Raw genomic sequence first — 12,970 nt, forward strand, 5'->3', positions numbered from 1 at the left:
TACCTGCTTGTATAGAGCGGCATCAACCCCCGATCCTTTTCCATACAAACCCCAAAAATACATGATGCTAATATACTTCCTGGGAGCGGTAAGAGAGAGTTCATATGTTGCAGAAATACTGTGGGGCTTTCCAGAGCAGAAAAGCTTACCATCAAAGGGAATGAGATTAAAGAAAGTCTAGTTTACCTGTAAAAAGATTAACCCTTTCCAATCCAATTTGTATCCTGGTTTTCCTAGGGGGCTTACTCTTTTTCTGCCGTTATACAATGGTGCTATCTGCTGGCTAAAGCCAGTACTGCATGAGGTGAGACGTAGGATAGGCTCCGACAGCAGAAAGGCTGGCTACAGCAAGAGAACCCCTACGGATGTCTTCCAACATCGGAGCTGTACAGCCTTAACTCAAATGTCTTTAGACGTCAGACAGTGGATTGGAAAGGGTTTTTCTGTGGATCCGCTGCGGAAATTCTGCAACAAATCCGCAACGTGAATGCACCCTAAATCTTCTGCAAACCTCAACATTCAATTAAAGTTCAATGTTATGTCACATGACCACAGCAGATAACTGAAGAAAGCCTCAGTGTGCCGTATTTTGCAGCCAGTCTAGTGGCATCACGTCCCTACATTTCAATTTTAAAAAAACAGACCCGGGGAAACCAGGATGGAAATCATACAGCAAATAGAACTGACATTTTTTTTTCTATTCCTGACAACACTTTGGGGTTTATGGAGGTTAGCTCTTTATCAATAAGTGAGTAATGAATCCATCGATGTGCACCAGCATACTAGAGAGTACTATTCTATATAATAGAATTACCACGTATATAGGTAAATATACTGGAGGATCTCACAACTGGAGAAATATAAGATCTACCTGCAGTAACTGTAAGTAATCCCATAGAACACAGCAGTCTGAAAGGGATTATAACAATAGGAAAGTAGATTGCCTTCAACTGCACAACAAGTAGGGATCAAATCAACTGTAGGTACAAGGTCTCCCAGACGGACGTTTAGTGTGTTTTAGTTGTGTTTTTACAGCTGTAAGCGTATAGAAAATATTTCTGGTCGACACGGGTATATCTATCAAACATTTAAGATCCACTTCACATCAATGAATAACCTTAATGGGAACCAGTCAGCGGTTTCAACCCTATTGGACTGGTGCATGCGCAGATGGGAACAACTAATCTGCCCACAAAAGTAATAAGTTCAAGCGCCGGTCTTCTGGCGTACGAGAGATCAAAGCACTCCAGTGGAGGTTTTGAACTCAGCAGCCGAAATGGGCGAGTGTATGCTAAAAACTCTGGTCAGAACAGAGGAGTCAGGTCTGCCCACCCAACCACGGATGCTAGCATGCGGTGCGGGGGATTTTAAAATGGTTTTTCGCATATTTATGGAAATTGCTCTAATTCAACGGTCTGCTCCTGTATTTATTTAATAGTGTTGAAATCGCTGACAGGTCATGGGGAGACTGCTGGAGATAGTGAAGTGCCTGAACGTGGCCACCACTGGTGGCACTACTGAAATGAATGGTGGTGGGCATGTGCGACTATTAATCCATTTATTACGGACACAGGTTCTCCGAACAGTTAGACCCCCAACTATCCGCTAGTTAGAATAGGAAATAATTTTGTGGGATAGCCCCTTTAAAAGGCGATATTTTATTTACCACACAGTATAAAACAGATTAGACACAGACAAACACCTACCTCAGTTTCTTCGTCTTCTTTGTTCTGTTCGCCATCGCTAGCATCTGCATCTCCATCTTCTTCATCACTGCTGGAAGACTCCAATATTTCACTCATGTCCATTTTCCAACTAGCGGGAATAGTCTTCGAATTGAAAAAGGCTATGGCTTCCGTTATACCTGGAGGATGGGGGGAGGGAAGCAGAGGCTTAGTATTAAGGCTCTAATTTCCAGCAACAAAGTTCTTAAATCCTTGAACAATTTCAGCTTTCAGGTACATTGATTATGCCACTAGCATTCCCCCAAAACAGCACGTTGGGAACACATTTTTACAAAAATTTGAGCACTGCCTGTTGGTGCTTTAAAAACCAGGCTGAAACCAAAGAAGCCTTCAGGACATCATGAGAACCAATGTACATATGTAATATTGGGGCAGATCATCATCATACAAGACTGCCCCTCCATTAGTCGGATCTGCTACAAAAGGGTGGGGGGACTCTATGTACTTATATATTAAAACGCATGGCCATGCTACCTAGGTGATGGCAGACTATTAGAACCAGAGATCAGTCATCCAACAAGGAAAGTGCCACCATGAGATTTTTTTTAAGGGGAAAAACTAAATAAACAAAACAAATAAAAAAAAACAAAAAACACATTTCTCATATTTTATGTGTTTTTTTTTTGGCTAGAAACACTGGAAGTGAACCTTACATAACAGTTAATTTCATTCCCAGTCATTGTTACAAGGCTTGTATAAAAAGAGTCCAACAGTGACTTGCATGAATGCTGCCCTCCAATAGGTGGCGCTGCAGTAGTATTGTTCCATTTCCCTTATTTGCATAATAGTTTATAGTATTCATACAAAATGCTTTTTTTCCGCATTTCTTCTGCCTTTTTCATGTGCTTGGCATATTTTTCAAACACACCATCCACCGAGCATGGCATTTCCAATCCCCACCAGTGTTTTTAGCTGCATAGAAAAATGCCGTCTTCTCTCCACCTGCTTCTCAAAGACCAACAGGGACAGAAACCATGCGAAAGTGAGACCAAAGAGGTCTCCGTATTACATAATAACCCTATATTTTCATCCAGGTTTCCGTTCCGGTGCGGTTTTCTGCACAGGAGACGGGAACCCGAAATGGAACTAATGCTGGAAGTACAAGGAAGTAGCATTACTTCTGCTGATTTTAATGAACACAATAACTGCAAGGAAGGGAGGAAGCCAGATCATGGAAAACCTCCAAATACACTGCAGGGACTTCACTCCAACAGCACAAAAGGCCAATTACTGGCCTCAGTGGTGATGCTAGCAAGTATAACATGTGAATGCTGTGGTTACAGCGGTCACATGTAAGGAACTGCATGTCACCATTGCAGGAAAACTAAACAAAAAAATACTGTTGGGGACCATCAGACTATCAGTACTGAAAAGGTGCGGATTTTAACAGGTGAGCAATGTTTGGTTTGTCGTTTCCTAACAGTGACTGCAGCTACATGACGTAAACACCTGGGCAGCCCCTTTAATGTCCAGTCATGACCCCAGATAGAAGAGAAGGTTCATATTTAGTTGTGGGAGTTTCAGCCTAGTCCACTCTCTGGGGTCTTTTCTTACATTCCTAGAGAAAAAACAAGAAGGGGAAATTGGAAATGAAACGTGGTATGCAAGTCTGGAGGAATGAGGATTTATTTTTATTGTAAAGCAATACGTATAGCAGCATCAGTCCAGCTGCATCAGATTAGCTGCAATTGTACACATCTGTCTGCACACACTGTAGTAAGTAGCTTAGAAATGTAAGCCCACCATGCACTAGTTGCCCTCGTCGTTATTCCCTTCGTTAAGTTAACGTGCAATAATAATAATAAATAATAAAAATTAACGGGAAAAAAAAAAAAGATCATTTTCCTGCATGTGAAAATAATGCAATCTGTTCAATCAAGATGGGCACATATATTCAGTTACCTGGCTTAAGAAGACTCTCCGAACTCAGTGCATTCATGTCAAGCTCTTCAATATCTTTTCTTGCTACTGTATGGCTGAATAAATAAAAAGAGTAAAGAAAATATTTAGATCTATTACAACAGGAAGCAAAAGTAACAAATATATTGGTTATGATGTGTTTTTATCAGATATTTTTGTGAGATGGTTGGGCTCTGTTCAAATCTGCATTAAAGTCTCACTCATAAATGAAAACCTCACATAGTGCCAAATCCGTTGTATAGTAGACAGTGAACCCTATAAGCGCAGGCCTCAACAGCCCGGCAGTTAGCAGGGGCCAAAATTGAAATCGGCAAACCTCATGGGACTGCAGATAACATTTTGGCGGCTTACATACAAAGTGGGCCACTCTAAATCTATTCTATAGATACTTCTTATTATATAAGCATATGTCGCTTACTGCAGAAGTAAGGTCAGGCCTCCGGAACAACTTTTTTTTTCATCATTGGGCAGCACTGGCTTCAGGCCCCGGGAGCAGCAGCACACAGAATATTTATAGAATAAGTAGAAAGACTTTTGCTGCCCCTTCTCCAAATTGAATGCTGCCCAATGATAAAAAAAAAAAAAAGTTGTTCTGGAGGCCTAACCTTATAGCTGTAGTAAGCACCTTTAGTAATCTACATCTACTTACTATAGTATTGTGTGTGCTGCTGCTCCAGGAACCTTCTTTGAATGCTGTAGTAAGCTACTTATACTTACTTATTAAAGTTCTTGCTCTTTGCCGCTCCTTTGGCCTTCTTCTTTGAATTAGACAGACAGTCTTTGACTTTCACTAAAGGTCATTTTAGCAGCACAGCTACTTCTACCCTAAACGTTACTGCTCATGTCATAGACAGACACCATCCAGAGACCCTCTAGTCTCATAAAAGGGGATCAGTCGGGTTTTGCCTTGGTGTCTCATTTTGCGGGAAAAATTATTCTTCCAGTCACCATCTCCAGCCGTACAAGGTTATTCCCAGTAGTATGATGGCATATTGCTAGGCTGTCACTTTATGATCAGTGGGGGCCGACCTTTTTTTCTCAATATCTATGGAGGTTCATGAGGTCAGACCCCCACCGATCATAGAAGGATGACATATTCTATGGGCATTACTTTATAAAATAGAGAACACCTTTACAATTATGCTATATACCCAATAACAAGGGCATCTTCTACATACGTAAGTTCACACAGCAAGATTGCAAACGGCAAAATGAGGAATGTCATCATCTTAGGGAGGTTCAATATAATGTCAAGTCTCAGGAGAGTGCAGGTAAATAAGCGCTGCGTCTCCCTTCTAGGTCTTCTCTGCACAATGGCACTTCCAGCTGTACGACTGTGCAGGGAACTTCAGCGGAGCCCACGCACAGAGATGTACCGCAGTTCCCTGAACAGCAGGTGGCCAGGGCAAAACCATGCAGGGTAACCAGTGAAGGGGATGTAGCACTAAATCAGTACTGAGCCCCCTTCATTATCAGGATTACGTTTTATTCACACAGGCGTATATCAGCTGCGTTTTCACAGCCGACCGATGTACGCGACCACCTGAGGCATTGGTTTCCAAGACATTCATCCACACGGGCGAATATACACACATAAAAAAATGCTGCACCATGAAAACAAAACAAAAAAAAAATGGAACATACGTGACCGAAATACATGCTGGCGAATATAAGATGGGTAAAAAGATAGTTCTGGTTCTATCTTTTGACTGATTTATGACGGTGGCTCCCATAGACTTTTATGGGAGCTGGGAAAAATAGGGTAGGGAGGAAGGTGGAGGCAGTTTAGCAGCGTCCAATGCTGTGAAAAAGCTTACAGGTGCCTCTATGTAGGCACTAGAATTCATTCCGAGATTTATGCCAAGTGAGGGCTTTCCGGGGTGCGACTTATTTTTTCGCTAAAAATGTTGTACCTGGTCGTATGAATGGATGAGAAAACGCTAATTTAGCTAATTAAGGACTTGATCGCGGAAAATCGTCCATTCATGCAAATTTACAGCGCGGATGAGAGAACACAAAAACGCATACGCTTGTGTGAACGAGCCCTTAGTGTAGGTCCCAGTGGTCAGATCCCCACTGATCATAAGGCGATGGCATATCTTAGTGAAATGCCATCACTTTATACAATAGTAAAACCCTTTTAAAGGGGTTGTCCCGAGGCAGCAAGTGGGTCTATACACTTCTGTATGGCCATAATAATGCACTTTGTAATGTACATTGTGCATTAATTATGAGCCATACAGAAGTTATAAAAAGTTTTATACTTACCTGCTCCGTTGCTGGCGTCCTCGTCTCCATGGTGCCGACTAATTTTCGCCCTCCGATGGCCAAATTAGCCGCGCTTGCGCAGTCCGGGTCTTCTCCTCTTCTCTATGGGGCTCCGTGTAGCTCCGCCCCGTCACGTGCCGATTCCAGCCAATCAGGAGGCTGGAATCGGCAATGGACCGCACAGAAGCCCTGCGGTCCATGGAGACAGAGGATCCCGGCGGCCATCTTTAGCAGGTGAGTATGAAGACGCCGGACCGCCGGGATTCAGGTAAGCGCTGTGGGGGTTGTTTTTTTAACCCCTGCATCGGGGTTGTCTCGCGCCGAACGGGGGGGGGGGGGGGGGGGTTTTAAAAAAAAAAAAAAAAACCCGTTTCGGCGCGGGACATCTCCTTTAAGTCAATATTTCTAGTCCAGAAAGCGAGCATTGCCGCCGATACATGCCGGAGGTAATCTTGTGCAGAGTTCACTTACTAAAAATAATTTGTATAACACTATATAGACTTTAAAATGCTATAAGTAATTGTGTAGATTACTATGTAATGAAATAAAATCCTCTGTTTACTGTTATAGAAATGAAACCATCAACATTTCCTACTTCAAGGTCACCTCAACATTTCCCATAAGGCTTCTCAATAACATCGCATTGTGATTATCCTGTGATTTTGTCTGTAGCTTTAGGTCAATCTTACAACTGAAGAAGCATACATATGTCCACAACTATACCTGACCACTAGATGGCACTATTCTATTCATTATATCTATAGGTAACAGAAGTAAATTTTAGAAAAAAATCCCACTGGATAGAATAGTGCAACTTTTTGAGATAATCACCCGAAAAAGTACAAGAATATATTGCAAATGTTTTTCTCAAAGTGACACAAAAGTTGCTGCATAAATAAGTCAGTGCAGCATCCAATATTATACCGACCACGCTTCAGCCTCATATGTGGGCTATTTTCAAGCAGGCGTATGTCACATCTCGGCATATTAAAATCTTGTGTTGAAAGGTGCTGTTATGACAATTTTGTCTATGATCATTCTTAGAAAGGTGCGGAGTGCAGCTTATACCATTGATAATACAGTGAACGATGCAGGGACATGACCCTAGTGACAACATCATCTCACTCACAATCAGGCTCATATGCTGAAGTCATTGAGGACTCATCTAGAACCTGCTCATTGGAGCTAAATGGGAAATAGTTGACCATAAGATTAAAAAAGTCAACCTTGAGATGGCCATCTGAACCATGCGGGGATTAACCTGCAACATTAAAGTTGTGAGTGAGAACTTAGGACTGCTGCCTTAGCACTTTGCGCCACACAAGGGGCACACATACCTGCCTGAAGCTGCGATGACAGAGTTCAGAGAAAGCGTAAATTTGTTTATATCTTTTGATCATTTAAAGGGGTTGTCTCGGGAAAACAAGTGGGGTTATACACTTCTGTATGGCCATATTAATGCACTTTGTAATATACATCGTGCATTAAATATGAGCCATACAGAAGTTATTCACTTACCTTCCCTGCGCTGGCGTCCCCGTCTCCATGGCTCCGTCTAATTTCAGCGTCTAATCTCCCGATTAGACGCGCTTGCGCAGAAGGCTCTTCTCCCATCTGTTCGGTCCGGCACGAGTGGCATTCTGGCTCCGCCCCCTTCTACGCGTCGTCATGTAGCTCCGCCCCATCACGTGTGCCGATTCCAGCCATTCAGGAGGCTGGAATTGGCACACGTGACGGGGCGGAGCCACGCGATGATGCGTAGAAGGGGCGGAGCCAGAATGCCGCTCGTGCCGGACCGAACAGATGGGAGAAGACCCTTCTGCGCAAGCGCGTCTAATCGGGAGATTAGACGCTGAAATTAGACGGAGACGGGGACGCCAGCGCAGGGAAGGTAAGTGAATAACTTCTGTATGGCTCATATTTAATGCACGATGTGTATTACAAAGTGCATTAATATGGCCATACAGAAGTGTATAACCCCACTTGCTGCCGCGAGACAACCCCTTTAATAGGATTCGGAATACAAATACATTTAGTCATAATTTGTGGCTACAAAAGTGTAAAACATGCCAACTACAGTTATAAAATATGTCCACATAAACATTAAATTCCTAGATTTGAGCTTAAGTCCAGGCTCACACAACCGTGTTGGTACAGCGCATACATGCCAAGATAGTACATGGCGCTGGAGGGCCTGCAGCAAGTACGCAATGACAATGCGTATTTGCTGCGTGCCTCTTGTCACAATTTACGGTCATACAAGCCCGGCCTAAAACACATAAATTGAACTTAAAACATATTAATTGTAAGAAGAAAAAGCAAAAACTCACAATTTTGCATCCACGAAGGATCGAACCAAGCACTGGTCTTTTTTCACTGTTGTGTCATCATTGCAACTAGGAGAAACAACCTGAAATAATAGAAAACATTAACACCCGAGTTAGACACAATTTACAGAAGAATTGTGTACATGTAGCCATTAGATGAGCACACGTTTTTCCTTATTACTGGTAGCTTAACATATAGAGACAGAGTGGTGCTGTAGCCCCTTTGTTCTGGTACCATCGCAGATATCAGCATCTAGACAGCAAGCACTGACAACTTCTCTCATCGGGCATGGTTAATTAGTATTATATATTTCAAAGCAAAATTGCCTATCTATGACTGCTCCCAAAGAAAACCAAAGGTAAAAAAATGAAAATAGTTATTAGTTTTTTTTATTTATTGTACAGTAATCAGCAACAAAAAAGCCCCCAAAGTAAAAGTCAATAAGTTGTATGCACCCCAATATAGCACTAAAAAACAAAAAAAACAAAACGCATCTTGGAAAAAATAAGTCTTTATATAGCTACAGTGGGTCCGGAAAGTCTTTAGACCCTTTCACGTTTTTACAATTTTATTGTGTTGTGGCATTGTGCGAATTTAAAAAAAAAAAAAAATAAAAAAAAAAAAATCACAAGTTTCCCCATCATTCTGCACTCAATACCCCATAATGACAAAGTGAAAACAGAATGTAAGAAATATTGGCAACTTATTATTTTCTTTTTATAAATGAAAAGCTAACATTTTGCATTGACATAAGTATTCACACCCTGTACTCAGTATTTAGCTGAAGCACCTTCGGCAGTGATTCCAGCCTCCAATCTTCTTGGCTATGATGCCACAAGGTTTACACACCTGGATTTGGGGATTTTCTGCCATTCTCCTCTGCGGATCGTCTCCAGCTTTGTCAGGTTGGATGGGGGCCATCTGTGGACAGCTGTTTTCAGGTCTCTCCAAAGATGTTCGATTGGGTTAACGTCAGGGCTCTGACTGGGGCCACTCCTGTGTTGTCTTGGCTGTGTGCTTAGGGTCATTGTCTTGTTGGAAGGTGAACCTTCTGTCCAGTCTGAGGTCCCTTGCGCTCTGGATCAGGTTTACATTAAGAATATTTCTGTGCTTTGCTCCACTTAGCTTTCCATCAACCCTGACCAGTCCCCCTACCCCTGAAAAACACCCCCAAAGCATGAGGCTGCCACCACCAGGCTTCACTGTAGGGATGGTGATGGGCAGGTGATGAGCAATAGCCTTTAGACAAAAAGCTTGGAACAGAAATCGAAAAGTTCAATCTTGGTTTCATCAAACAAGAGAATCTTCTTTCTCAGTCTGAAAGTCCATTAGGCACTTTTTGGCAAACTCCAGATGGGCTTTCATATAGGTCTTTAACCCCTTAATGCTGCGGGAGATATATTTACATTCAACAGGTTCGGCATATGTATAAAGGAGGATCACGGGTGGATCCCGCTCCATACAATGCGGGTGCTGGCTGTTTCTTACAGCCGACAACTGCCCATAACAGCTCCGAACAGCAGCGCCACTAATTGGAGCTGTTAATCCTTTAAATAACACCATCAATTCTGACAGTGGCATTTAAATGCCCCAATCAATGTTTGGGGGTCTGGAACAAACCCCGCTACAAGATCGTGGGTTGCCACGGCAGCCGGGGCCCTTCTGAATACCACCACAAGTCCTTGTCAATAAGGACAAAAAAAAAAAAAAAAAAGTTAATTAGTGTAATAAAGTCTAATTTAAAAAAAAAAGCGCTATAAAATTTAAATAAGTACCTACAAAAAAAAAAAATTATTCAACATTTATAATAAAAACACATGTAACTATATATATGTGGTATCGCTACGTCGGTAAAAGTCTGATCTATCAAAGTAGAGCATTATTTATCCCCCCCCCCCCATGGTGAACGTCAGAAGAAAAAAACTGCGTTAGAATTACGTTTTTCTGGTCACTCCTCATCCAGGAAAAAAAAATACCATAAAAAGTGATCAAAAAGGTCATATGTACTCCAAAATGGTACCAATAGAAATTATAGGACGTCCATCAAAAACGAGCCATCGCACAACTATGGCAGCAGGATGAAAAAAAAACGGTCTGGCTGTCAGAAGAAGATTTAAAAGACAAAATCTTTGGAAAAAATTAAAAAAGTAGTACAGCAAAAAGACCCGCCAAAAACCTATATAAATTCAGTATCATAGTAGTCGCATTGACACATTTTTGCTGCAGTGTGTATACCATAGAAACAAGACCACCCCCCAAAGATAGCAGAATTTAGGGTTGTTTTCCATTTCACTCCACTTAGAATTTTTTAGTTCATTATATGGTACATTAGTACCATTGTAAAATTCAACTCGTTCCATAAAAAACAAGCCCTCAGACATCTACATTGATAGAGAAGTAAAAGACATTTTAAACAAGGGGAGAAAAAAAAAATGTGGGGAAAGGGGGGGGGGGGGGGGGGGGGGGGGAGAACATGCCCCAAGGTCTCCTTCACATGGGCGACACACCATTGCCGCAAGAAAATCGCAGCGTCTTCTCGTGGCAATACCACACTTTTGTAGCTCTACAAAGTCAAGTGTGACGCTACAAAGCCGGGCGACTTTGTAGCATCACATGTAAGGGTTTTCAGGGGGTGCTTGAAATACAAGCCCTACCCCGAAAATAAGCCGTAGCTGAAGAAGAAAAAAAATACACACATACATCACCTCTCCAGCGCTGTCCACCCGGCTAAATCTTCTCCCCGCTCCCGGCACTGATCATCATCTTCTCTTCTGGCTGGGGATTCAAAAATCCCCGCCTCCTGGAAGAAGATGCGGCCGGGCTGACAGCGCGTCTAAGGTAATGTATATGTATCTTTTTATTTTTGCCTGCAGTTAGGGCTTAAGTTATTGCTATGACAGTAGGATTTCCTACTGTCAAAGTTGCATGGCACAGCACGAAAACCGCATTTTTGTGCGGTGCGATGCAACAGAGAGGAACACTCCATAGGGAAACATGGGCTACAAAACCTGACGTGTCGCAGCCATATTGCCAGACCTGCGAGGTTTTTGTGTTGGGTTGTTGCATGCTACAAAACATTGCATGTGTGAAGGAAGCTATAGGAAAGCATGGGCTTCACATACATGCGTTTTTTAGCATTGTAGCAATGTTACAAAATTGCGCAACTTTGACGCCTGTGTGAAGGATGCCTAAGGGGTTACGGCTGGCTTCACACAAGCGTAAGCTTATTTGCGCGCACATGAGCCTTGAGAATTTGTAAAATGAACAATGCTTTTTGCGCACACATCGGTGTAATTTACAGTTACTGTTAAGCGCCTGCAGGTCCTGTTCATTTGTATGAGGCAAACTAAGACTCACCTATTAGTTTTAGATGTGTTCTTTGCCCAGCAGGGTTTCACGTACCTCCTTGCGTATTATGCATGGCTTTGCGCATTCCCAGTCTTCTGTGAGAAACTTTGGTGGTAAATACACAGAAAAATAGAAAATGCTCTATTTCCTCACGCAAATGAAAAGCGCATGCGAAAAATACGGAAATGTGAATGAACCCATTGAAATCAATGGGCTCTATTCTCTGCATACTGTGTGCACACATATGCTGGTGTGAAGCTGGCCTTACTATGTAGAGACTTCATTCGGGCTACTCTACCATAAATCCCAGTTTGGTGGAGGCTGCAGTGATGGTTGACCTTCTGGAAATTTCTCCGATCTGCACACAGGATCTTCGGCGCTCAGCCAGAGTGACCATTGGTTTCTTGGTCACTTCTCTTGCCAAGTTACGTCTCCTCTGATTACTTAGTTTGGTGGACAGCAGCTCTAGGAAGGGTCCTGGTTGTTCCAAACTTACATTTAAGAATTCAACCTCATGTCCATGGGCATAATTGAATTGCGGAATCCGCCTGGGTCTCCCGCGCGGATGATCAGCAGTTCAATACGCCCAAAGACAATCATTGGGCATTCGCAGATATTTAAATACCTATAGATGTTATTTTTTCCCCCCTGCATGCGTATGGCACGTGGGGAAAAAAAGAACGCAGCATGCTCCATTTTTCTGTGGATCCGACAGGGACGGCTTCCATTAAAGTCAATGGAAGCCGTCCGGACCACATCTCGCCTGCAGCTGCCACTGCAGACGTGCCGCAGATCTGTGGAAAAGCAGGAGATTAAAAAAAAAAAAAAAAAAAAAGACACGGCGCATGCGAGCAGCACGCCAGGCGGCGTGCCGAGCGCGTCCGCCGTGCAGGAGAAAGAAGATCTGGGCACGATTGAGGAGACCCGCGCCACATCCGGACAGGTGAGTAAATGGTTTTTTTGCCTCATGTCTGCAGGCATGGCAGGAATCCGTTGTGGGATTCCACACTCAGAATCCATGCGTGCCTGTGGACATGAGACCTTATGGAAGCCGCTGCGCTTCTGGGAACTTTCAGCTTCTCCACATCTGTGCCTCCACACAATCCACTCTGAGCTCTACAGGAAGTTATTTCCTTCTCATAGCTTGCTGTTGGCTCTGATATGCATTGTGAGCTGAGGAATCTTATATAGACAGGGGTGTGTCTTTTAAATTATGTCCAATCAACTGAATTGCCACCAGTTGATTCCAATCAAGGTGCAGAAAAAGCTCAAAGATGATCAAGAGAAATGGAAGGCACCCAGACCTAAATTTCATCATACCAAAGGGTGTGAATACGTATGTCAATGCAAAATGTTTTTCC

The 12,970-nt window shown here is 42.8% G+C and overlaps 1 protein-coding gene across 2 annotated transcripts in view; it reads right to left on the reverse strand.

Moving 5' to 3' along the window:
- ARID4A (AT-rich interaction domain 4A) overlaps positions 1-12,970 on the reverse strand; it is a 97,427-nt gene that overhangs the window by 56,195 nt on the left and 28,262 nt on the right. For both annotated transcript variants that reach the window (XM_066608240.1, XM_066608241.1), the window contains exons 9-11: positions 8,264-8,343; positions 3,648-3,721; positions 1,707-1,864 (exon numbers count right to left, since the gene is read on the reverse strand). In XM_066608240.1, the coding sequence (XP_066464337.1) occupies positions 1,707-1,864; positions 3,648-3,721; positions 8,264-8,343 (312 nt within the window). The remainder of the gene's footprint in view (positions 1-1,706; positions 1,865-3,647; positions 3,722-8,263; positions 8,344-12,970) is intronic.

The sequence above is a fragment of the Eleutherodactylus coqui genome, chromosome 6, assembly GCF_035609145.1.
Source record: "Eleutherodactylus coqui strain aEleCoq1 chromosome 6, aEleCoq1.hap1, whole genome shotgun sequence".
In the NCBI taxonomy this organism is placed as follows: domain Eukaryota; kingdom Metazoa; phylum Chordata; class Amphibia; order Anura; family Eleutherodactylidae; genus Eleutherodactylus; species Eleutherodactylus coqui.